Source organism: Podarcis liolepis (assembly GCF_965112155.1).
Source record: "Podarcis liolepis genome assembly, chromosome: 5".
Lineage (NCBI taxonomy): Eukaryota > Metazoa > Chordata > Lepidosauria > Squamata > Lacertidae > Podarcis > Podarcis liolepis.
Window position 1 is genome coordinate 75,658,711 of NC_139556.1, and position 24,403 is coordinate 75,683,113.

At 40.3% G+C, this 24,403-nt stretch overlaps 2 protein-coding genes and 1 long non-coding RNA gene across 6 annotated transcripts in view; 1 reads left to right on the forward strand and 2 right to left on the reverse strand.

The window, feature by feature from the left end:
- The window catches only part of TFDP2 (transcription factor Dp-2), a 36,224-nt gene extending 18,717 nt beyond the window's left edge, over positions 1–17,507 (reverse strand). Inside the window, exons 1-7 of one of the 4 annotated variants that reach the window (XM_083503720.1) lie at positions 17,344–17,507; positions 16,162–16,232; positions 15,211–15,251; positions 13,461–13,621; positions 9,154–9,366; positions 6,515–6,618; positions 346–467 (exon numbers count right to left, since the gene is read on the reverse strand). In XM_083503720.1, coding sequence (XP_083359846.1) covers positions 346–467; positions 6,515–6,517 — 125 coding nt within the window. In that variant the 5' untranslated portion in view covers positions 6,518–6,618; positions 9,154–9,366; positions 13,461–13,621; ... (1 more) ...; positions 16,162–16,232; positions 17,344–17,507. Of the gene's footprint in view, positions 1–345; positions 468–6,514; positions 6,619–9,153; positions 9,367–13,460; positions 13,622–15,210; positions 15,252–16,161; positions 16,233–16,556; positions 16,765–17,343 lie in introns of those variants that run through there. The other 3 variants (XM_083503721.1, XM_083503722.1, XM_083503723.1) reach the window with 3 other exon arrangements.
- A 1,836-nt stretch (positions 17,508–19,343) lies between these two features.
- LOC310707102 lies at positions 19,344–20,644 on the forward strand. The gene is made up of 2 exons (XR_014526338.1): positions 19,344–19,663; positions 19,999–20,644. It is a non-coding gene; the product is annotated as an uncharacterized lncRNA (long non-coding RNA).
- A 1,883-nt stretch (positions 20,645–22,527) lies between these two features.
- The window catches only part of GK5 (glycerol kinase 5), a 28,320-nt gene continuing 26,444 nt past the window's right edge, over positions 22,528–24,403 (reverse strand). Inside the window, exon 16 of the mRNA XM_083503703.1 lies at positions 22,528–22,921. Within this exon, the coding sequence (XP_083359829.1) occupies positions 22,770–22,921 (152 nt within the window). The 3' untranslated portion in view covers positions 22,528–22,769. The remainder of the gene's footprint in view (positions 22,922–24,403) is intronic.

Here is a 24,403-nt window from a genome sequence, read left to right on the forward strand (position 1 = left end):
GCCCATTTTGTTGCTCACCAATGGAACTTACACTGGCAAACTAGATTTTAAAAGAATAGCCTTTTCTTAGCCCTACTTCCAGATTGGCATACTTCTCTAATATGCAAGTGTGATGCTATACATACAACAGAAATTTAAGGAAGGAGTAAGGACTTGTTTTAATTGCGCAAATAGTCTCCATTATTTCTATCATCCCATATATAAATTATGTAACTTAATGAAGCTTGACCAAAGTCAAGCGGCTACATGTTTGCATACAAAAGTCAAAAGGTGCATTAAGTAGGATTCCTAACTTATGAAGAAAACATGGAACTCAGAATGAACATGCAAAAACGGATTATTTACCCTGGAACCCAGCCAGTGGCTTCAGTTATATGCATCTGTGTGACCATGGCTGATGCTGTGGTGTAGGGACACCCAATGAGAACACTTCCCGAATTGGTCAGTCTTTGTGGTGTGCTTATAATCTATGGAAATTAGAGAAAGAACAAATTAAACTCTGCAAAGCAAACCTGAACACAGAAACAGTAAAATACATCTTATATGGAGCTTAAACCAGAATACTGTGGTACCTCAGGTTACAGGCGCTTCAGGTTACAGACTCCGCTAACCCAGAAATAGTACCTCAGGTTAAGAACTTTGCTTCAGGATGAGAACAGAAATCGTGCTCCGGTGCCACCGGAAGGCCCCATTAGCTAAAGTGGTACCTCAGGTTAAGAACAGTTTCATGTTAAGAACGGACCTCCAGAACGAATTAAGTTCTTAACCTGAGGTATCACTGTATCAGTATATATCCTCAAAAATACACAATGAAAGTGTGGAAGTGTACAATTTTCAGACTTGGGACTGTGCTAAGAGATTAATGATGCTGGGATAAACTCTTAATATTTAGAATCAGAGTTGGAAGAGATCTAAAAAATCATGTTGCAGGAATAAAGCCTCTCTAAGGCAATCTATTCCACTGTCAAACAGAACATACCAGCAAGGGGATACTCCTAATTTTTAGCCTAAATCCTTTTGATACAATTGATTTGGGTACTGCCCTCTGTAAAACAAATTACAATATCATGCATGTGTGAGTCATTCAAATATGGTCATTGTATCGCCTTTCAGTGTTTCCTCACAGGACATGGTCTCCAGCTCTTTCACTCTTGTCACTCTCCTCTGGACATGTTCCAGTTTGTCATTATCCTTCTTAAACTGACATTTCAAGAATACAGAGTGGTACCATTACTTCCAATGACCTGGATGCTATATGTCTGTTGATGCAACCTAGAATTGCATTAGTCCCGTTAGCTGCTGCACTGCACTGCACTGCACTGCACTGCTGACTTATTTCATAGTTTAAACAGGAAGTCTACATTTTCCATGCATCTCTATTCCATATCAAATGGTCTATAAACACAGCATGAGTGTTCAGTGTTGGCTACACCCTTAAGAAACTTTTGCAACAAGGTCAGCATGATGTCAGCCAGATGCTGTCCTATTGAGCGGCCACCTTCTCTTTGTTGAACTGCCAATCAAAACACACACAAATCCATGATAGTAGAAGATGCTCTGTCCTATTGACTTAGGAAACTGAATTCTTCTTAACCATAATATGGGTTGTAACAATATCTTTCTACTTCCCAAGAGTAAATGTTACAATAAATGTTGCCAAGAAAATATTAAGAATATTAAAAATATTAAGAATGCAGTTCTTATTCACTTTACAGTGAATTAAAAATATATTTAAAAAATTTGTTAGTAGAAGAGTGCTTTACTTGAGTAGAAGGAATAATTTAGCAAGATCGAATGTGGAGGTGGTGGAGCAGAATCCTACCATCAGGCCCTAACTCCAACACATGTTCAATTCAAAATCTGTACAGAGTTCAGGTCCTCCACACCTGGCCTGAAATAGCTAAGCAGGGTTAGGTAAGACAGGAAGATAACAATTCACTTCCTTGCAATTTTCCTTAACGATGAAAACACAAAATTGTGTAATAACCTTATTTTTCTTTGTGAGCCTGTTCAAACAATGGTTGCCTCCTGGAGGCAAAGTATTGTCTAAACAAGCCAAATTTCAGAATGTAGAGTTCTTTCACATGAGTGGCGTTCACAGCATTTATGGGGGGGAAATATGTATACTGATGGTTTAAGATAAGGAGATTAGATCATTCTGTATGGCAACATATTTTCAACTGAGAAAAACAAAGAATATAAAACCCCAAATGTAACAGAATTAGGCATGCATATAAACTTATGCTAAACTACAAGTAACCAAATGAAGCATATTTATGGGCCTGGCTGCATAAAAGTTTTTGTGGGGCCAGAGTTCAGCAGCAATCTTGAAAGATGAAAAATAAACAATGTTCAGCGATATGCCATTAGGTCTCATCTGAGTATCATCCACTTAGTTATTAACCTTGACATAGACCTGTACAAACTGGAATTCTAGGATCTAAAAGCGCTTCAGTTTGAGACAGTTAAGGCTTAACAAATTCACTAATGCACAAAACAGTATGAAACTTATATGGTGCCCATCTTAACTTCCATGCCATAAAAGTAGTAAATATATTCTGGTCTAATGTTGTAATCAAAACTCAAAGCAAATTTTTTAAGCAGCAAAACTCAAGCCTTCATCAGATTACACTTAAGTTTTGTTAGTTTGGCAGATCCCCCATGCCAAATGTCATTCTAATAGGGAGTACGTCCTTTTGATTTTAAGATGGCTAAACTTTTCAAGCTGAAACACAACATGCTTCAACTATGAAGCCACTTCTGCAGCTCTACAATACCGTGCAGAGTTGTAAACGTACACACCCTGGTCTTGCAGACACACATCTATGAATAGTTCAGAAATGAACATATTAACACACCCTTGCATTGGTATACTATACAGCTGTTGTCACAAATCACGCCCCGTTAAAACATGGCTCACAAGTGCTAATAATATTTTAACAAAAAAGTCTAGTGTTCATGCCTGCAAACAGCACACAAAGCTTTCCCATTTCAAGACTAAATATTATTGATTGAAATATTAAATATTTGGTATTACAGTACTAACTATACCATCACTACAGTCTGTATGAAGCAATAGACTATAGACTAAGAATGCTACATTTTGTATTTTATTTGAATACAAGAATAGTGGTTAGTTTCTAGTTGCGGTATCTTTTAACTCGACTCTACTGCCATCTACTGTAAAATTTTTAAAAATGCAGACAATAGGGTTCATTGCTTGAAAGGGCTCACCCAAAAACCAGAACAAAAGTAGACAAAACCATTTTGAACATTTTGAGCCAGGCAATGCCAGCTTACTATAAAACCAGCACAGATGTAACACCTCCGCTCAGAAGATTGGGAGCATGCCACTTACAAGCTCTCTTTCTCCCATGCTGGGCTATGATAATTTTAAATGAAAATAAGAGAGAAACTGGCACATGAGAAGTATACAAGTCTTCTGTAACTCAATGAAATATACTATTTGTGCCCAAAGAGGGTAGAAACACCCCTTACAACACATTTTGCTGCAGGCCTCAAAAATGACTGCACTATGGAGACGAGGACGACAACTCCACAACTATTGGTGAATGACTGAGATAAAAAAGAGGCAGAGAAGTCACAAAGATGTACACATTATGTTGCAGGTCTCTTCCCTCTCCCTGCACCAGTTTCCTTGAACAGAAATCAATAAAGCAGCAGCTTTTTTATACTAATAGGATTCCCCAGATGCAAAATATATACCAAAACAGTCCAACAAGGGCATCTTGAGTTTTTATGCTTACAAAATGGGGAGAGGGTAACAGAAGCAGAGGATGGACTAATTCCAAGTTAGGAAAGTAGATAGAAACTAACCTACAGTCCTACATTGATGCATCAGATAGGGCAGACCTAGCTAGTGGGGGGGGGAGTATCTCATCAACAAAAAATGTAGTCTTGGCTCTCAATTTCCTAAGCAAACAAAAAACAGTTGTGAAGATGGAAATCCAGCAGTGGTGTGGGGGCTATCCCTTACATGGCACTGAATATCTCATGTTGTGTTAGTGGTAGATAGATCAGTTAATGTGGCAGCCCAGTGTGTGGCATCTGTGAAAAGGCAAATTCAATGTTAGAGATCACTAGGAAAATGACTCAAAGTAAGTCGATCAATGTCATATGCTTTCATATTAATCTATGCTGTCATACCACTTGAAATACTGTGTACAGTTCTGGGTGACATGCCTCAACCGTGTAGAACTAGAAATGGGCAACTAAGAAGACCAAGGGCTGAAGCTAGACCCCTATCAAGAACTGCTATAATGTCTGGGCCTTTTTAGTTAAAAAAATGGTAAGTGAGGGGTGACATATTGGAGATGTGTAAGATTATGCATGGTGTGCAGAAAGTGGATGGGTAAGTTTTTCTCCTTATCACATAAGACTAGAACACAGGGTCTTCCAATGAAGCTGACTAATGCAAGGTGCTTCAGAAGCCCAGCATATCTGAAGGGATGAGACCTTCTCCCTCCTCTCCAGAAATAGGAGTCTTTTGATACTGTACCAGAGTTCATAGTTTAATGCCACTAAATTTTAGGTGAATATGTATTGTTCAAAGATAAGATAGCTGCAGCTACCTTCAAAGTTTCCTATTATCGCGTAACATTTTAGGTTTTAAAACTGGCATTCAAGGTCACTAGTATAAAATTATATGCTGAAAACAAGATGTATCTTTCAGCAGAACTAGAAACTTTGAATATGTAACATGAAAGACCTATTTCCCCTCCGTTGCCCAGTAAGGGAACAACAATTAACAAACTGAACCTATTTAGTTTTGACATGGCCTAATGATTATTGGCTTGAGGTGGTGGTCTTTTACAATGGTGGCGTTAGTGTTACAGAACACACACCTTGCTAAACACCAAGACGCCCCATCTGTATTGGCATCCTGTATATTTTGAAACTGCACCTGCTTACAGAGGCATTTCCTTGATATTTTGACCAAAGCCTTCTGTTTTAATGGGATTATTTTATTATGTATTTTAATTGTGGATGTTTTTATTTTAATGCTGTGTGATTGGTTTTTATACATGTAAACAACTTAGAAGCCCATTTTGGCATTGATCTGAATATAAATTAAAAATAATTTCAACTTTTTCTCCTGCAATTTACCATTCAGGAATGCCTTTATTTGTTTTGGTAACCTAAATATCACTGTAAACTCAGGGCTAAGGTGACAAGTATTAAAAAAGCAGGATATAATTATTTTCTGCACCATACTGCACATTCAGGAGCTATAAACTCCAAATTAGCTGCCAGTTGCAGCAGGACAACTCTTGCAGTTCACTACAAAGACAGGATCTGGATTAAGTGATGTTCTTAACCAAATCCATCAAACTGTTTTGAGCCTCAGTCAAAGATGCACACACCTGAACAGCCAACCATAGTACATATTAGTTTATATCTTTTCTCCATGTCACACCACAACCGTTGTAAAAGCTACCAACTTGCACTTTTATGGGCTTTATTTGCTAAGAATGTCTGGTCTAAAAAATTGCCAATTCCATCTGCTAGGATGATTCACTGATTGAGGGAGTTGCTGTACATTCTTGGATAACAAAAGTAAATCTTGATTTGATGCCCGATCAGATCTTTAAGAATTATGGACAGCATGCATGATCACCACATTTTTTCTTTAAAATAAATGCTTAAGCATAGTAGCATATTTAGTCATTAACGTGATTTAGGTTAGATGACAAAGGACTATGAACTAAGGAGTATGACAATCAAACTGCAGAAAAGTAGCCTTTAAGTTGCCCAACAATAGTCAGAGTGGAAGTGACAGCATAAAATGCATTTAACATATTATTGCATAACAAACTTCAAATATTACCATGTTCTACTACGCAATGCAGTTTTATAGAGACAGGTGCTAAAAATGCTAGTGACATGCTGGTTCTACTACCAAAAGATAAAATAATCTAGTAATAGACTGGAAATTGCAGGGGAGACATGGATCAATATTTTGTGCTATACAGAAAGAAGTGTTCAGTGGAATAAAAAAAGTCATGTGTATTTTTTTTTGCTCTTGTTTCTACAAGTAGAACTAAACCAATTAACTTTATTTGTTAAAAGCCAGATTTTTGCCAAGAATCAAGCATACAATGGACATTTGTTTACACTAAGCAAGGAAACTATTGCAAGGGAATATTGTGTAACTGTTTCTCAGTTTAACCACTAAGTGCGACTGCACAACAAGCTCAGTATCATTCCAGAACATCAGCAGAACTGCATTTATTAATAGCAGCCATACCAGTGCTTTCAAAATAGTGTTTCAACATGGCATGCCTAGAAATCAATGTTTCATTAAGCACCAATTATGATGTTCTCTATTCAGAATCCTAAACTTTTACTAGCAACTAATGCTTACAACTAGTTTTTTTTAAAAAAATAAACCAAACATTATTCATAATAAAGAGTACTGGTACGCTGTCAGTTGGAAAGGAAATCTGGCATGAGTTTCTACAGTGCAATGCTGTGAAAGAAAAACAGTACTTACCATTTGGGGTTCAACATTAACATTTATTGGTGCAAATGTTTTTGGCAAACTCTTAGATGGTGAGTTGATGGTATACACTGGTAGTGCAATTATGGAAATATTTTCTAAAAAAGGAAAACCACCAGTATTATTTCTACAGAGAAAACAGTATGGCTATGGAAACAATTTTGCCATGTAAGCATGCCAGTAAAAATGCTGTTAAGGAAACAGACACATTGCAAGAAATGAGAAAGGCATTGTGTATTTTTAATTTAAATCCCAGTTTTCCCTCAAGGAGTATAGAAAGTAAGTTTACCCTCACAACTCTGTGAGGCAGGTGAGGAAGATATAGGGACTTGCCCTAGACCACCTAGTGAGCTTTGCAGCTGAGCAGAGGGGCAATTGTTTTCACACATTCAAACTCAACGTTAGCTATTGATTCATAACACTGGTTCAAAAAAGCCCAAAGACAATGAGCACTGCCTCATGGAACTCAGTGGCTCTAGAAATGTTAAGTAGCATGTTCCTAACATGACTACCATTTTCTAAGCAATGAACAAAGCCTAAAAGATTAAACAACCCCTGTCTGCAGGCTCACAATCTAATTGAAATGAATCGTGAGGGAAGAGGAAAACAAACATAAGAAAATGGTTCTTTCTGGCAGTGATAGGTGGTGCTTATATTCTTCATTTGTTGCAGACCACCTGAGGCAGGAGTATACTCATGCATTCATAATTATTGGGAGATTCCACTCATGCCAGCTCCATCTGTTCTGGCAGACCTTTGGTTCAGTCCCTATTGTTTGAGAAGACAAGGGCAAGGTCACATTATCTGAACACAATTTCTTTTCCTCCCATTCAAGACATAAAGGCATAGAGGAACAGGCACAACTTTAGGAAACCTCTGCATTTGAAAACTTAAAGATTCTTATTATTTTTTAAGATCTCGCATAGAACAACAATCACTGCATTTCACAGCTTACCCATTCAAAGCAAATACCCTAATGAAAAGTAAAGGTAGACTTCCCTTTCAAAGGAGAGCATTAAGGGTGCCCAGTACCAAAGTTTTACCTATAATCAGGGCACAGTTACTTTCACACTTATGGGAGCAAAACAATGTTGTTTCAGCAAGAGGCAAGCTTATACAAGGAGTTACCCTGCAACATAAACAATTTCAGTACAAACCATACCTTCCCCAAAACCCAACTTATCTTGGCACAATCACCAATTATCTGACCAGGGCTGTGTATGTGCAACTTCAACAAGTAGACTGAAGAAATGAAGCACACCAACGCCCATCAGAACTTATGATTTGTCATCCGATTAGGAGAGACAATGTATACTGTATATATATTTCCTAGTTGGATTGGGAGGTGAGAAGTGATTTAAAAATATGTATGTCAGCTGACTGGGAATGGTTATGGAACACCGGTATTAAATTTACGGCATGTAATGCCTTAAAGGAAAACATTATGAAAATGGTTTATAGGTGGTACATGACCCCAGTCAAGCTGGCAAAAATTTATCACTTGCCCGATAATAAATGTTGGAAATGTAAGGAGACTGAAGGTACCTTCTATCACCTTTGGTGGACATGCCCAAAGATTAAGGCTTTCTGGGAAATGATCTTAATGAAATGAAAAAGGTACTCAAAAGTACTTTCCTCAAAAAACCAGAGGCCTTTCTCTTGGGCATTGTCGGCCAATTGGTGTCAAAGAAGGATAGAACTTTCTTTATGTATGCCACAACAGCAGCAAGAATACTCATCGCAAAGTATTGGAAGACACAAGATCTACCCACCCTGGAAGAATGGCAGATGAAAGTGATGGACTATATGACACTGGCCGAGATGACAGGCAGAATCCGTGACCAAGGAAAAGAGACGGTGGAAGAAGAATGGAGAAAATTCAAAAGTTATCTTAAGGACTATTATAAACTTAATGAATGTTAGAGTGTTGTGGTTTTCAGGAACAAAAGGATACAGCGATATAAGGTCAGATTATAGAGATAACTAAGATGACAGAGGTTGGAAAGGTATATTTAGAAGTTGCTAAAAAATACTTTGGACATTGGGATGCAGAAAGGGGGGGTATGGGGGAGTCCCGGAAAAGAAGTTTATGAAAAAATGTTATGAAATTATACGTGTTTGTTTGTTTTTTATGTGTTTGTTTATGTTTAAAAAATCTGTAAAACCAATAAAAATTAAAAAAAAAGAGAAGTGATTTAAAAATATGAGCTATTTGGCTAACATACTGTGAAATTATTCCTCTGATAAAAATATAAAAATCTCAGGAAGTCATAATGAAATGCAAAGAGCAATTTGGTGAGACGTTCTAATTTTAATTCTATTGATTGCTATCTGACCAGAATATATTTCTCCTGACCTTATTTTAACAGACCCTTCTTAGTTCCAGTATGGGGAAAAGGCAGGATATAAATATAATAACAATAATAGATCTCACTTAAAGTTTTACAGCAATTCTGCTCTGATTGCAATAGAATATTCAATGTTCTTTAGTCTTAGCAAAACATAACTAATGTATTATACTTGGAACTCTGCAAACCAGTCTGTTGACTAAGCGTGTGTAGCGTACATATCATATTAAACAATATCTTTCTTGAAGACAGTTGCAGCAGTAGTTAAAAATTGGATCTGTTTACCTTTCACAGGCTTTCTATGCTTGTCCTTGTTACTTCACTATTTAGAAAGGGTATGTAATCCATTGTAGGAGACAGTTCTTTAGTTGTTGATTCTCTGTTCGCTATTCTGATATGAGGTCAATTCTTTATTTAGGTTACCAGTCTTTTGCCATGAAATTACCAGAAGGTCATAAATTCAATATAACATGATCCCAGTATGTCAAGCAGAAGCACCTGGTTTAAGAGAAGTTTTATTGGTGAACACAAATGTCTTCAATAAATGCTGAAAGCCATGTTTTCTATAGAATGTTAAACCAACACCACACAAGGTATTATTATGAATAGATTTTCCATTTTACCCTAACGAAGGACACACACTCACCGGCCACTTTGCCTTTGAATCTAAGATTTATTTAATCAGTTGGTACAGGCCTCACTACAAACCTTCTGTAATAGGATTTGTAAGAGGAAAGTAATTGTATGCAGACATTATTCTGATATAAAATCTCATCCAAAATTTAGATCTAACAGTTCCTTAGTATCTATATGTTCCTTGTGAGCTATAAAAGGAAGCTTTACTCCCTAGCCATGTTAACCTGTAACATCAGACCATAGGGAAACAGAAAGTCATGGAAACAGAGCTATCTCCGGAAATCCTCATGAAGTATAGACAAGAAGCAGGCATGAAAAACAACAAGCACTGAAAGAATGAATAAAAGCAAAAGGTCAAAAAACTAAAGGGAGAAAAATCAATCTTCTGTCTTAAAGCCTACGTCAGAACTCCTGAAAGTGTACCAAAAAAGAGAGAGAAATGAGCATGGGATGAATAGTTTGACGAAGGATGCAGAAGGGGAGGAATCTGATTAAATGCAACTGTTTAAGGCATGCATACAGACCAGAGTAACTCAAAGGAATCACCCACTATATCTTTAAAAAGATGAGAGCCCAATTTTTTTCCAGTTTTCAGTTGTCTGAGAAACTAGTTCACAGAACAAGAACACAAACAGCATGATTTAATATATATATATTTAAATTCTATTATGTTAGTAAATAATAATGACCTGCAGGGAAAACAAAAACACTTCTTCATCAAAAATAGTTTGTGTGTAAAAATAATAATAAAGACACATAGTACAATTACAATCTATGCCTAAAGGTTGTAGCATCAGAATGGAGGAGAGAATGCAGGGCTACCTACTGTCTGTATGAGAATTAGGGTATACCCAGGACTTGTGCCCGTGGAGACAGGCAGCAGCTGTGCTGAGTAGCTTTTCCTTTCACCTCTCCTGCACCTGGTGAATTTTATAATATAAGTTCTTTTGTTAATAGCGTTTCATAGAAGGTGGCTGTTTTACTGATGATTTGTTAATTTTATTTTTATTTGTTAATTATTTAATATGATTTATGTTGTAATTGTGATGTTCTACTATGTTGCTATTTATTGTATGTAAGCCGCTTTATGATGTGAGTGAAAATTGGCAATGAAATAGAATGAATGAATGATGAGGCTCTCCATCCACTTCTTCCCTTCCTAGAGTAAGGCTGGGAGGGAGGAGGACCTTGCTGCTGCTCAAGTAGCAGCAAAAGCAAAAAAGGAGAAAAGCTGACGCAGCTAAACTGGGGCATGCCACCATCACCATGAAGGAAAGATGAAGTAGCAGAGGCAGAAGGAGAGGAAGGCAATGGTGATACCATGCTATGTGATATGCCCTGAGCACCGTACCTCCTAGGAACAACCCTGGAAGGATAGAATACTTTCTAGCAATAGAAGTTACAGCATACCAAAATTAAAATAAGAAACTATCCAAGTTTAAGGGCTCTTGACTACTGGCACAAACCTCTGATAAATTATCTTATTCATACACTCTACCTTACCTCATTTAACTGTTCCTCTATTATTTTCTTAAAGACAACCACCACCTCAGTTACTACCTTTCACAGGAATGTGCACCATTTTTTATTTTACTCAAGTCCCTAAAATCAGACAGTCAACATTTTATTTGAGAAGCAGCACAATTCATGTGTGTTTTTAGGTTTTGAAGTCCAGATACAAAACTTTAAAAGGAGTATGAATCTGTTATAAATTATGTGATTTATAAATTATCTGATATTTTGATTAGAAATGCAGATCAAAAATATATCCTGAAAGTCAATGCATTTCTAATGAACAAAAGCAGTAATCCTAAACTTTTTAGTGATTTTAACAATATTAATTTTAAGTCAATAAATTAAGATTTATGCACCAACTACACAGAAGCCTCTAAGTGACTTATAGCAAACAATAGATAGATATATTTTGAAATATAAAGAATTCAGTTATAAAAACCACTGCAAACCCCCTTTCCTTTATAAACAATTGGAATAAAGGAAAAGCCACCAGGGCAAATGTCTAACAGTTTAACAGTGGAAGAAGTCTGCCTTAACTGCTAATCATAGTGGACAGTGAACATGACTCAATTGGCAGAATATGAACACGTGACCTATAACAAGAAAGGTGGGAAGTTCTTTCGATATTTGGACTCCTTACACAGATGTTTAAACAAATAGAACACAGCCAGCCATACCTCCCTCCCTCTTACTTGTTTGCACAGACCACATATTGATATATTATGGTTTAGTTTGTACTGTATTTCAGTTTAAAAAACTATTAATAAAGAAAGGAAAGTCACAATTCATATAATAACACACCAGTAAAATAACCAGGTGGGAGAATATGTTAACGCTGAAAACACTAAAAGCCATTACTACTGTTAGAATCAATAAAAATGGAGGGGGAGTTAAAGTATTCAACTGGTGGTAAAAAGATTGCAGTGTGTATGCCAGGTGAGCCCATACGTGGGGCCCAGGGGGATGCCACTAAAAAGGCCTTCTCTATACTGCTTTTGGTGCCTGCCACAAATTGTTTTGTTATAACAAGTCTGCCAAGGCATCTGATTTAAGTAAGTTTTTAAATGACTAATTTGGGGTGAAGTCAACATAGCGCATTTCTGTTACCTGCGGGAACAATCTCCCCTCTCCTCCCACCACACACTATCCTGGGAGATCTTCCGGCCCTCCAGAGTGTATTTGGGGGAGGCATACAGGAGAGGTAGTCTCACTGTGCTAGTTGAAGCCTCTGAACTGGCTTCCACTACCATTAATAGGAAAGTTGAATTCAGTCCTCTATTTCATTTTTTAATTTTTATATGTAACTTGCTTTTAACGTTCATTTTTAATTGGTATTTTAATGAGTATTTCAGATTGCCTAATGCAAGCTGCTTAGAGGTCCTTTGCTCTAGCAAGTGATATATAGATTTTGTTAAATAAACACACTTTTAAAAAGCTAATTATTTTCCAAGCATTCTTATTTGTTTTTATAACCATCATAAATGCTAAAGTTGTTGATATGGCTTTTGCTGCTCTAATGAAGTTAATACTTTTTAAATACTTAAAACACTACTTCTCAATGTTTGACTCAATTCTTTTTAAACTGATCAAATATCCAAACTAATTTATCAAACTGAAATGGATACAAAATTACAATTAACTGCAAAGTTGTTTTAATTCAAAATGTTTTAATCATTCAATCATGCTTAAATTTAAGAAGGCCTACTTGAATATTCAAGCTTTGTATAAGAAAGGCATGCTCTTCTAAACAGAATGCATTGAAGATTTACTCAAATTTTACATGTATCAAGGATTATTTTCAGTGACTGGCACACTAAACCCATCTCCTATTAAAGCTCATTTCTTGTCAATAATGTAAAACAGCACAATATCAATTCCAGCCTAATAGTGCCACCCACACTGCCTTGGAATAAACTATAAGGCAACTGGTGTGTTCATGAGCCAACAATATTCAACCTAGGTCAGTGCTAATATTTTTGAAGCACAAATTAGCCAAGTCCACCAAACCAGTTAAAATTAAGATACTCAACGCCATCCACTAAATTGCTTCTTCCAAACCTCCTTTTAAACACACACTGTGTGCTGGCAGTGTTTTTACTATGCTCACTTTCCCCTCAATGAAAAATCTCAATTGCCAAATGTTTTATTCAATTTAAAATAAAAAAATTAAGGCATAACTATTTTGAGATGTTTTTACATAGTGCCATACCCAGCACTTTTTATTTACAATAACTGATTTAGCCCACATTATTAAGATGCAGATGACATATTCCAATTCTGAATCTCTAAGTGACAAACTATAGTAACTTCACCCCTCCCCCAGCATACTGCTCTTTTCCTGTGTAAACTTTCAGGAATGATTTATTGAGCACATTATGTTCAACTCTTAAAACTGCTACTGAAGGTAAAAAGTATCCAATGCATTAGGTAAAAATACTTACCCAGGAAGACAGAAACCAAAACGATATATTCCCTGGACTAAGGAAGCATGCCTCTTACTGCAGTACCAAGCCTCCAGTCTTTGTTACTATTCAGAGGAAACTTGAGATGGTGCCAGACATGAGCAGTCAAATGCAGAAGCATTCCATTTACAAGTGGATATCTAGAATAGCAAAAGGATGTTCTCCTGTATAATATATATTAATTTCCCCAATAAACTTTCCAACTGCACAAAGATTTTTAATAACTTTCCTTGAATTACTATATTTTGGCTAAAATTCAAAGTAGTGACGCTAGCATGTGAGAAAGAACTGCATGTGCAGCAAGAGCTTACTTTGTTATGACTACTACAGCAATTCTCACTTTCCAAGAGGCAAGCAGTTTCTAAGTTGCACATGATGGTGCAGAAATATCAAGATGGTGCTCTCCTCTCTCATTCTCAATTAAACAAAAAAATACCACTATTTGAATTCTTACTTTATGCCAGCAGTATAAATATTGTGTTCCATTTACTCAGATATCAGAACATTTTAATTTATAAAGAAAATAATGCAGGAAAGATACCTTAAGCCACCTTGAACAAAGTTACTTGAAAGGAAGAATATTCCTTCCTTGAAAGGAAGGAAACTGCTGAATTACAACTCATCAAGAGCTTCACTGTTATCACTAATTGGACTAAATTGAGACAATGAATTCTGACCACATTGCATGCATTAACTGGCTTTCCAATGCCAGGATATGTTATGAGCAACTCTTTTATAAATGACCACTGTTAATCACTGACTCTATACTTCTTACATTCCATCTACCTCTGACTTCACTGTTTAGATTTTTTAATAAAAAATATTTATCTACCATTTTATATTAAAAGTTATCCAAAGCAATTTATCAATAAAATAATAGAACTCAAAACTTTTAAAACTGAAGTATCCACAGTAGATAAATGATGGGATGTGCCAGACCAATACTAGTGGTCAGGGAAGACCTGGATGAAGAGTTATGTTTCTAACATATGCCAAAACCTTAGTAAAGTCCATGCATAACTAATTTCCAAGGGGAAGCAGTTCCCCCACAAGCCATGTGCATATATAACTGTGACTCATGATAACATTTATGCATCTGATTATGTGAGCTGCAGCTTACAGTATAATATATTTGTTAGCCTTTAATGTGCAAAAAGACTCTGCTGTAAAGCACACTGAGAAGATAAGACTGATGGAAAGGGAAACTTGACCTCTCCCCACTAAAGCAGTCTGAAAGCTCTAGTGACGATCTGAAATAAGATTTCCAAACTGTCTGATCAGACCATAATTCTACAATCATAGTCCATATATTTCTCTAATTTGAAATATGAGATACAGGCTAGTATCATCTGGAAAAGGACAGACACAAACTGGGGTGAGATTTTTTTTAAAAAAATGTCAGCGGTAATATTTTCAATGAAACAGGATTGGAAGAATTTTATTCATGTAAAGTGGTATGAAAATTTCTTAAATAATAAATGGATTCCTCTGCCAATACTACCCCCTCCTGTTTTACTTGTAAAGGTCCTCCAGCATGAAGACAGAGATTCTGACAACTTACAGAACTGGAGGTGGGAAGCTTCATTTTTCCAAACTTCAATTCATATCTGGACCCCAAGTCAAATCAGACAGAACCTGAAGGGTTTTGAACTGAAGTGGCCAGTCTTTCAAATCAGGGTCCAAAACCAAATCTTGTGGTTGATGCACATCTCTTAGACACACAGCTTACCTTCATAAGTGAACGCGGCCATCATAACAATCTCTCTTCAGCTGAGAAGAGAGAGAAAAAGAACAGTGAAATTTTAGAGTGTGTGAGAGAGACAAAAGACTTGAATTGCAGAGCAATTCAAGAAGTCACCCAAAGTGACCCCACTATCTATTATGACCTTTTCTTGTTTTGTACAAAATAACTTTTGAAGTTGATTTCAAAGTGCAGTTTTACCCCTCCAACTGAAATAAAACATGTAGCTAGCCTGTAGTATGAGTTTGCATATTTTCAGCTTAATATTTTCTATAGACCCTAAATATGTCTGTTGTAGATTAAACAGTTTTCAGTAACAACTAATCAACTGGTGTATAAACACTGACAAGCTAATACTTATTTACAGCATTTATGGGCCAGCTTTACCTTTAGGTGGGGACATAATTGTGTTTTTCTGTATGAGAGAAGTTAAAATGTGGCAGTCGATAAGACAAACACTAGAAATGTCAGTCCTGGAATTTCAACACCATGCATGCCCTACCCCACGTTAGTAACAAACAGTTCTGACTGCCTGAGGTTGCAACTCATGGCAAATCTGGGACATAATCATGCTTCTCAGTACCCTTACCATCCTCCCTTCAACACAGACACAAAAGAATGTCTAGCTACAGACATTATTTCACTATCTCATTTCAGCTGCTTCTGGATTTTTATTCAAAACATAGATAAGAGTGTTTTGGCTTGGTAAGGTCAGTTTGAAATAATGGCAAATATTTTACTCCTCTATTAGTGTATTTTTCATAGATTTAATGTACTTTTATTTATTTAATATTTGCACACTACCATATTTTTCTTGAATGGTACGTGGTTTGCATAAACATTTTGGCCAAGCCCCAAGATCTTGAGATGAAGGGTGGCAAATAACCCCCACCCCAATTTTTTTTTTAAATATAAATAAATAAATATAAATATGCTTACCTGGGGGTTAAACTTCATTGAAATCAGTGGGATTTACTTCTGAGTAAAACATGTGTAAGGACACTTCCACCCTAAACAAAGTTAGGCCACAGTGAACAGAGAAACACATTCCTGAAGCAGGCATATTTAGAATCGGGACTCTAAACAGTTAAAGCAGTTAAGTAGCCCTTATTGCACCAACTTCCGTCACAAGTTGGCACAAGGCAAAATAAAGGAAGCTGGTGTGAAGCGTAATTAAAAAAATAAAAAACCAAGTCCCAAATTGGGGGGGGGGTGCGTGTGTGCAACAAGCCTCTGCACCCCATGGGGTGGCGGAGGAAACCTCAGCAGCCTATAGCCACAGCCATTTTATTCATGGATTCATGCAACGTTCTACATTTCACCAAGTTACCTACACCAGGGCAGTTGCACCTCCGATCCCAGCCCTTCAGGATTACAAGCCTCGCAGGAAACAATAATCAGGCTCTGGCCATCTGTTTACCACCGGCGGTGGGGTAGGTGGGGGGAGGGGGTGCCCAGAGCGCCGAGTGCGCACTTCCCAAGTCACAGCAGTAGTGCCCAAGGCTCCCGCGACCGCCAGGGTTGGGCAGCACCGCTCTGGAGGCCTCGTGGATCCAAACGGGCATCCGAGGGAAGGCGAGGACAGGCTGTGCGTGGAAGGGCTGCAGGGGTCTGAGGAGAGAGGGCGCCCCCTTCCCCACCACCGGCCAGGGGAAGCACATTCGCAAGGCTAGAGGAAGAGGAGGAGACGCGGAAGTGGGGGGGGGGGGAATAAAGCTCCCCGGCAACAGAATTAATCACAGAATTGCAGAGTTGGGAAGGGACCACGGGGGTCATCTAGCCCAACCCCCCTGCAATGCAGGCACCTTCTACCCAGTTGTGGGTTTCGAACCCACAACCTCAAGGAGCCTCATGTTCCACCAACGGAGCTCTATAAGGGAGAGCGCCCTCGGCGGCGACGGCAAAGAGCATGACCCGCCTCTCCTCACCCTCCCGGCCTCAAGACCACGAGAGAAGCGTCGGGGCCTAACGGCCGTCTGCAAAACACCGACGCCGGTTTCTGAGGAGAAAGGAGTGCGGGGACGGGGGGGGGCAGGGCAGCCTTAGCACCACACCTCCATTAAAAAAGAAAAGACCCGGTAAGTCCCGCCGCCGTCGTCGTCGGACCCTAATGGCTCTTACCGGCCTCAGCCGCCGCCTCCGGTCGCTCTACAGCCCAGCCGGCCGGCCCGCCTCGCCTCTCCCTCAGCAGCCCCAACAGTCGCCTCTGTCAGCTTCGCTATCGCTCTCTCTCCCCCGCACAAGCTTGGCGGCGTCTGGCGACCCGGTTCGCCCATTGGTCGACGCGTCCGCGCGGAGCCTGGCGTCTCCGGGCTCTCATTGGTCCCCGTGGCTGTGTGTACACAATCGGCGCCGCCACTCGGAAGCGGACGGGCAAGAGGGAAGGGGCGGGGCTCAAGTTCTGGAACGGGCTTCAAGGCAACCTGTGGGGAGGGGGAGGGAGAAGGGGGCGTGTCGTCGGAAGCCCCGCCCCCCGCCACTGGGAAATGTTTGTTGTTGTTTAGTCGTGTCCGACTCTTCGTGACCCCATGGACCAGAGCACGCCAGGCGCGTCTTCCACTGCCTCCCGCAGTTTGGTCAGACTCATGCTGGTAGCTTCGAGAACACTGTCCAACCATCTCGTCCTCTGTCGTCCCCTTCTCCTTGTGCCCTCCATCTTTCCCAACATCAGGGTCTTTTCCAGGGAGTCTTCTCTTCTCATGAGGTGGCCAAAGCATTGCAGCCTCAGCTTCACGATCTGTCCTTCCAGGGAGCACTCAGGGCTGATTTCCTTAAGAATGGATAGGTTTGATCTTCTTGCAGTCCATGGGACTCTCAAGAGTCTCCTCCAGCACCATAATTCAAAAGCATCTATTCTTCGGCGATCAGCCTTCTTTATGGTCCAGCTCTCACTTCCATACATCACTACTGAGAAAACCATGGCTTTAACTATACAAAACCATGGCTTTAACTATACGGGAGCTGCTAATTCCGCCCATCAGTCTAGGTTGATAAGGCTGTGGCTGCATTGGCATTGGCATCCAGAAGAGAAAGTTACTGAAGCTGCGAAGCAGGCCATTTGAATCGCAGCCTACCACGTGATAATCACCCTTTCAAATTGTGCTGCTCACAAATTATTCTTGAATCTGAAAACTGTGCTGGTATTTATCGCTAAAATCCCCACTGGCGTTTCCCCATAAGGAATTCTCATTTATTTCAGGGAGATTAAGTTCCTTTGAATTCACATCAGCAGGAATCGACTATATATTTTGAAAAGTGCTTTGTCCGTTTACTCTCTCTAAATTAAGGTGCCTCTAGAGCAGCGGCGGACCTATATTTTGGGAGCCCTGAAGCTTGAACAGATATGGGCGGCCCCTTCGCAACCAGCAAAGAGGGCTGGGTAACCACTGTATCCTTCAATGGGATTGTTTATAAAGGAAAAGAATGCAAGCCATGCCTCGCCAAAAGTGCCTATCTTTGAAGTACCCTTCTATGGCAAGTAAGGCGTTCGGATAGAGCCACATTCGAAATATTATTTACCTAGGTTTCAGTGGGGATTTCTATAGGTTGTTTCCAGTATTGGGTTGTTATTCAGGCTGCTGATAATAGGGAAAAAATACTAAGTTTCTGCATTTAAGGTTCAAACCACCCTATTTTGTGTAGGATTGCATAGGTACCCTGGGGAACCGCAAGCCCAGGTGCCAAACATAGCCCTCCAGCCCTCTAGACTTGGAGTGGAGAACCTCTGACCTTCCAGAGGTTGCTGCTAGGCTACAACTCCCTCCCAATGGCTCTGGCTGATGGGAGTTATGGTCCACCAGATGATATTGGACTTTGTTCCTCACTGCAGGTTTAGACACTTGACCTAGGAGAGGAACTCTTTGCTTCCCAAAGGTGAAAATATATTCCAAGTTGTGATTGATACCCCTATAGTTATCGCTTGCGAGTGTAGTTACCATATAAAAAATTATTATTATTATTATTATTAGTGCTGCAGCACTGACGAATTATGGCCTCTCCTTGTTTAAGTCTTCTAAGCTGCAGCCTAGGGCATCTTCAGTGTGCAATAAAACCAGTGGAAAAGGAAATACTGTACTGTATAGTATATCTCTCCAGGCAGAAAGGGTTAATGTAAGAGGGAAACAAAATATTATGAAGGGGAAAGGAAGGTGCTTTTAGACCAAATAACCACGCTTGAATTAAAAAATAATAATATTGTTTATGGAACTGGATATTTGGGGAGTCCATCAATGGCTCTAAGCAATTAAGCAGCAAGTTCCCCCTTTTCAGCCTGAACCAACTCCCATTGGGGGTTGTCATTTTCATGACAGGGGGGAACACTTTTCGGAACAAATACACTAAAAGATTGGTGAACTAGTACATTATATATGTAGTTATATATCCAAATTTTAATTCTTCATATGGTTAATAAGTTATTCATAACTTTGAAACTATTACAGTGGTGCCTCGCAAGACGAAAAGAATCCGTTCCGTGAGTCTCTTCGTCTTGTGGTTTTTTCCGTCTTGCGAAGCAAGCCCATTAGCCGCTATTAGCGGCTTAGCGGATCAGCTGTTAAGCGGCTTAGTGGCTTAGGATGAGCTGATAAGCGGCTTAGCGGTTTGGGGAAAAGGGGGGGAGGAGGAAAAACCCGCAGGAACTCGCAATACATTTTCGTCTTGCGAAGCAAGCCCATAGGAAATTCGTTTTGCGAAGCACCTCCAAAACGGAAAACCCTTTCGTCTAGCGGGTTTTCTGTCTTGCGAGGCATTCGTCTTGCGGGGCACCACTGTACAGAGGTCTCAAACACAGACAGTGGGGACCAATACTGACAATCTCCATTTTTTGATAAGGTTCAGCAGAAGGGGAGAAACAACAAGAAGGAAAATGTGGTGGGAAGTTGACAAAAATAAGAAAAAAGACGTGATTTGATTATATAGGCTAAAAATGTTGAAACTTAAGATATAATTTTAAAAAAGACAATCTCCACTTTTTCAGAGCAGTGCAATAAGATTTTATTAATGAATTAGAAATCTTATTAGTATCTCTGCAAGGTAGAGACAGTCAGCTGAGTAACAGTTTATAAGTAAACATTCTGCCATAGAACTGGCCTACAATATGAAGAAATATTCCATAAACCTTCAGTTCTTGTGCACACATATTGCATAGTCTGGGTTTCTCAAATGTGTATAGACACATACACAAAGTCATGTTAACCCATGTACAATAGTCCATAATAAGGAACAAGTGCACACCTGTAACTGACCAATATAAAAATAAAACCTTTTACAAATACACAACACAGTTCACAAGATGCCCTGGCTATGGGCAGATAAAAATAATTAGTACAGATTGTCACAGAAAATTTCCAGTTTGAACCCCATTCTCATTCAGGCACTTAAGACCATTGCATGGTGACAAATGGCAGGAAAAACCAGAATTCTTCCCTAACAATTCTAACTAGGATGAAAAGTTAGTCAGTATTGCGCAGAACTAGCATGGATCATGTGCTTTTAATTTGTATGGTAGGTGTGGAAGGACATAAGAGTATTTATTTGTCTGAATGCCTTTGAAGATCAAAGTGCTCTCCTCGCATTCAAACTTATGTTGTGCGTGTCCTAAGGGATGGGAAGGTTTGGGTAGGAGGTGAAAGAAAGGAAAAGTTATTGAGAGTGATGCAAAGGATAGTTGACTTTCAGAATCAAAGTGGCATCAGTCCGGCAGCCCAGCCTACCTGGATGGAATATGTGTAAGTACTGCTTTATGGAGAGTGTACTGAGCTTGGAGATCCCCTTTGCACACCTGAAAGCGAGTGCCAGCCCACCCATGAGGCAAGGTGAGGTGAATCCCTAGGCAGAATCCCTAGGCGCAGCAGATCCTGATGTGTAGTTTTATTTCCCCCGCCATTGTTCCTGATGTAGATCTTCACTCACTCTTTCTTCCCTGGTGGAGAGGTGGGGGATGCCATTCTGTTGTTTGGCTCAGGTGCCCAAATCTGTCATGGATGCTGTCATTGAGATTCCTGCATTGTAAGGGATTGGACTAGATGACCCTTGGGGTGGCCTTCCAACTCATTTTCCTGGCCCTAGAGAGAATTCTGCCAGAGATCTATTTCACTTTGCTATAAAGCCTATTTTACCACCACCCCAAAATAAAAACCAAACAGAAACACTTTAGAAGGGCCATCACTCAATGGCAGGGGCGTCTGCTTTCACTGCAAAATGTCCCAGGTTCAATCCGCAACATTCCCAGCTGGAACTTGGAAAGGATCCTGTCTGAAACCCTGCAGAGGCATTGCCTGCCATGGTAGGCAGTGCTGAGCTAGATGGGCGAATGGTCTGACTCAATGAAAGACAACTTCCTATGTTTTTAGAGAGTACATAAAATTGCATGAGACTTGTCACTAGTCAATAGATATCCATAACTCTTTGGCCACAATTTTATACAGGGTTGATCTGCAAAAAATATATACATATTCTAGCTGGAAGAAAAATGCTTTCCCAGTGACACAATGATGAAGTATGGGTGCAATTTCCCGGTAACAAGAAGCGATAGCCTGTGCAAAGACTTCTGCATTACACACAACAACTATACAATTATTGCATGAATTTATTGTACCTGGAAGTAGACTGCAATTTGCCCCGCCTGCCTTCAAAAGCTGTCCGGCCAAGGCTTCGTGGATCTCTCCGCCAGCAGCGGCAGCGCTGCCGCTGCTGGCGGAGAGTTGCCGGCATGCCGAAGCCTGCGCGCGCTGACATCAGCGCGCCCAGGCTTCGCGGACCTCTCCGCCAGCAGCGGCAGCGCTGCCGCTGCTGGCGGAGAGTTGCCGGCATGCCGAAGCCTGCGCGCGCTGACATCAGCACGCCCAGGCTTCGCGGATCTCTCCTGCCTTCAAAAGCCGTCCGGGATAGCGGGAAGCGCTTCCCTGCTATCCCGGACTGCTTTTAAAATGCTGGCGCTGGGGAGCAAAGCCTTTCGGCCCCCGCCAGCCTTCCTGGACCTCTTCTGAAGGCCGGGGGGGGGGGAAGGCTTTGCTCCCCACCGCTAGCATTTAAAAGAGGTCCCCGGAGATTTCCCTATGGGCTTTCATCTTGCGAAGCAAGCCCATAGGGAAATTCGTTTTGCGAAGCGCCTCCAAAACAGAAAACCCTTTCGTCTAGCGGGTTTTCCGTCTTGCGAGGCGTTCGTCTTGCGGGGTACCACTGTACATGGATGAAATCACAAGTCTGGAAGAACAAGGTGCTTTTTGCTACTTTCCACTTATCATAGAAGCTTCTTGCGTTAAGGTAAAACATCAACAGTAATGTAAGAACAAAAAAATCAGCTAGGACTTTTGCATTAAAGGTATCTTTGTCATCACATTTAGTTGCCTATTACAGGAAGTCGCCCCTTGGGAACTTTGGCATTCAGTCTCTTGAAGGTGGCTACTTCCAGAGGGGCAGCTGGTATGTTTTAATTAACCTCACGGAAGAAGCAGAAATGAACTCTAAAACAGAACTGCAGTTGTGCTTGCATTGTCCTATAAATATAATCTAAAATATTAATTTAACATTTTGCAATAACCCCGTTTCTATGATGTCTGGCTGTACCAACTGAGAGAACGTTGAACAGCTTTCACCCAGTTGCTCATGGCTGGTTCGTATTCCTCCGGCTCCTTTTGAGGCTTAAAAACTATGTCAGTTTGCCTCAGCTGTTTCAGTTGCTCTTTGTCCTTCCAGAATCCTAGAAACAAACGTAACAAAACAACAACAACAAAAATCACTCCCAAGCTGAAAAACATAAATGTTGCATCTGGAATTCGTCATACCATATCATGGGGCCACCCAAGGAAACTGAATGCTGGAAGATTTCAGACGGACAAAATCACATGCTTCTTTTACACGGTGCATAGCTGGAATTAACTCCCATGGGATGTAGTGATGGCCACCAACTTGGATGGCTTTAAAAGAGGATTAGATAAATTTATAGAGGATAAGGAGATCTTTGGCTACTAGCCACAATGGCTATGAGCAGTATGCCTCTGGATATTAAGTGCTTGGAATCACAAGTGGGGAGAGTGCTCTTGCACCCGGTGCCCTGCTGTTGTACTCAGGTACTTGATCCTGCACAAGAACCACCAGGTGGGCCTTATTATTGATTTTAAGGTATGGACAAGTTAGCATGGGAGAAGCATTTTTCCTTATCAGGGCCCCAGTCCATTCAGGGCTTTAACTGTTAAGTATAAGCACCTTGAATTCGGCCCAGAAAAATAGCTGGTAATCAGTTACTTTTTTCAATGGGCATTTCATGTGCGGAGTCTGCCACTGCCATAAGCACTCTGCCCATCACATTTTATACTTGTTGCAATTTTCGAATGATCTTCAAGGACAGCTCCAGGTGGAGCATGTTACAGTTGTCTAGCATGCAGGTTACCAGGGCATCAGTGGCTATAGCCAGGCTATACCTATTTATGGAAGGCCTTGGTTGACACGCCAGCCAAAGATGAATCTAGGCATGCCTAGCCACCTAGGCCGCTTGGACCTGAAGTGACAATAATGGTTCAAGGAGCACCCCCAAACTATGCAGGTGCTCCTTCAAGGGGAACGCAACTCCATCAAGGACAGGGCTGTTCTCACAACCCCCGTACTCAGGAACCACATATTCACCAATCTTTCATTTATTGGCACACATCCAGCCCATTATCACTTCCAGACATTGCTTTAGGACCAGCACAACCCCTTCCGGTACTGACAGAACAGAAAGATAAAGCTGGGTCGCACTAGCATACTGTTGGCACTGTGCTACAGATCCTGGCTTCAAATAGATGTTGAATAGCACGGGTGAAAAGATTGAACCCTGCAGGCTCCTGCAAGATAATTCCCCCAGGCTGAGCAGAAGTCATACTGTCCTCTGGAACCAACCTTGGAGGACTGGAGGCCAAAGCATGTTATTGGTGTCATAGTGTTTAACACCTAAAGGTGTTGAAATAACCTAAGAAAGAACCTGCTGAATCGGTGACCCATCTAGTCCTGTGATGCCTGTGGGGAAACCTGCAAGCAGGATCCGAGCACAAGAGAACTCTCCCTCCTGTGCCTTCCAGCAGTTGGCATTGAGAAAGCATTACTGTGGAAAAGAGCTATCATGGCCAGTAGTCATTGCGTCCTGCTTAACTGAATGGTAGGCTTCTGTTTTTAGATTCTCCCCTCCACAATGTCCAGCTTTTCA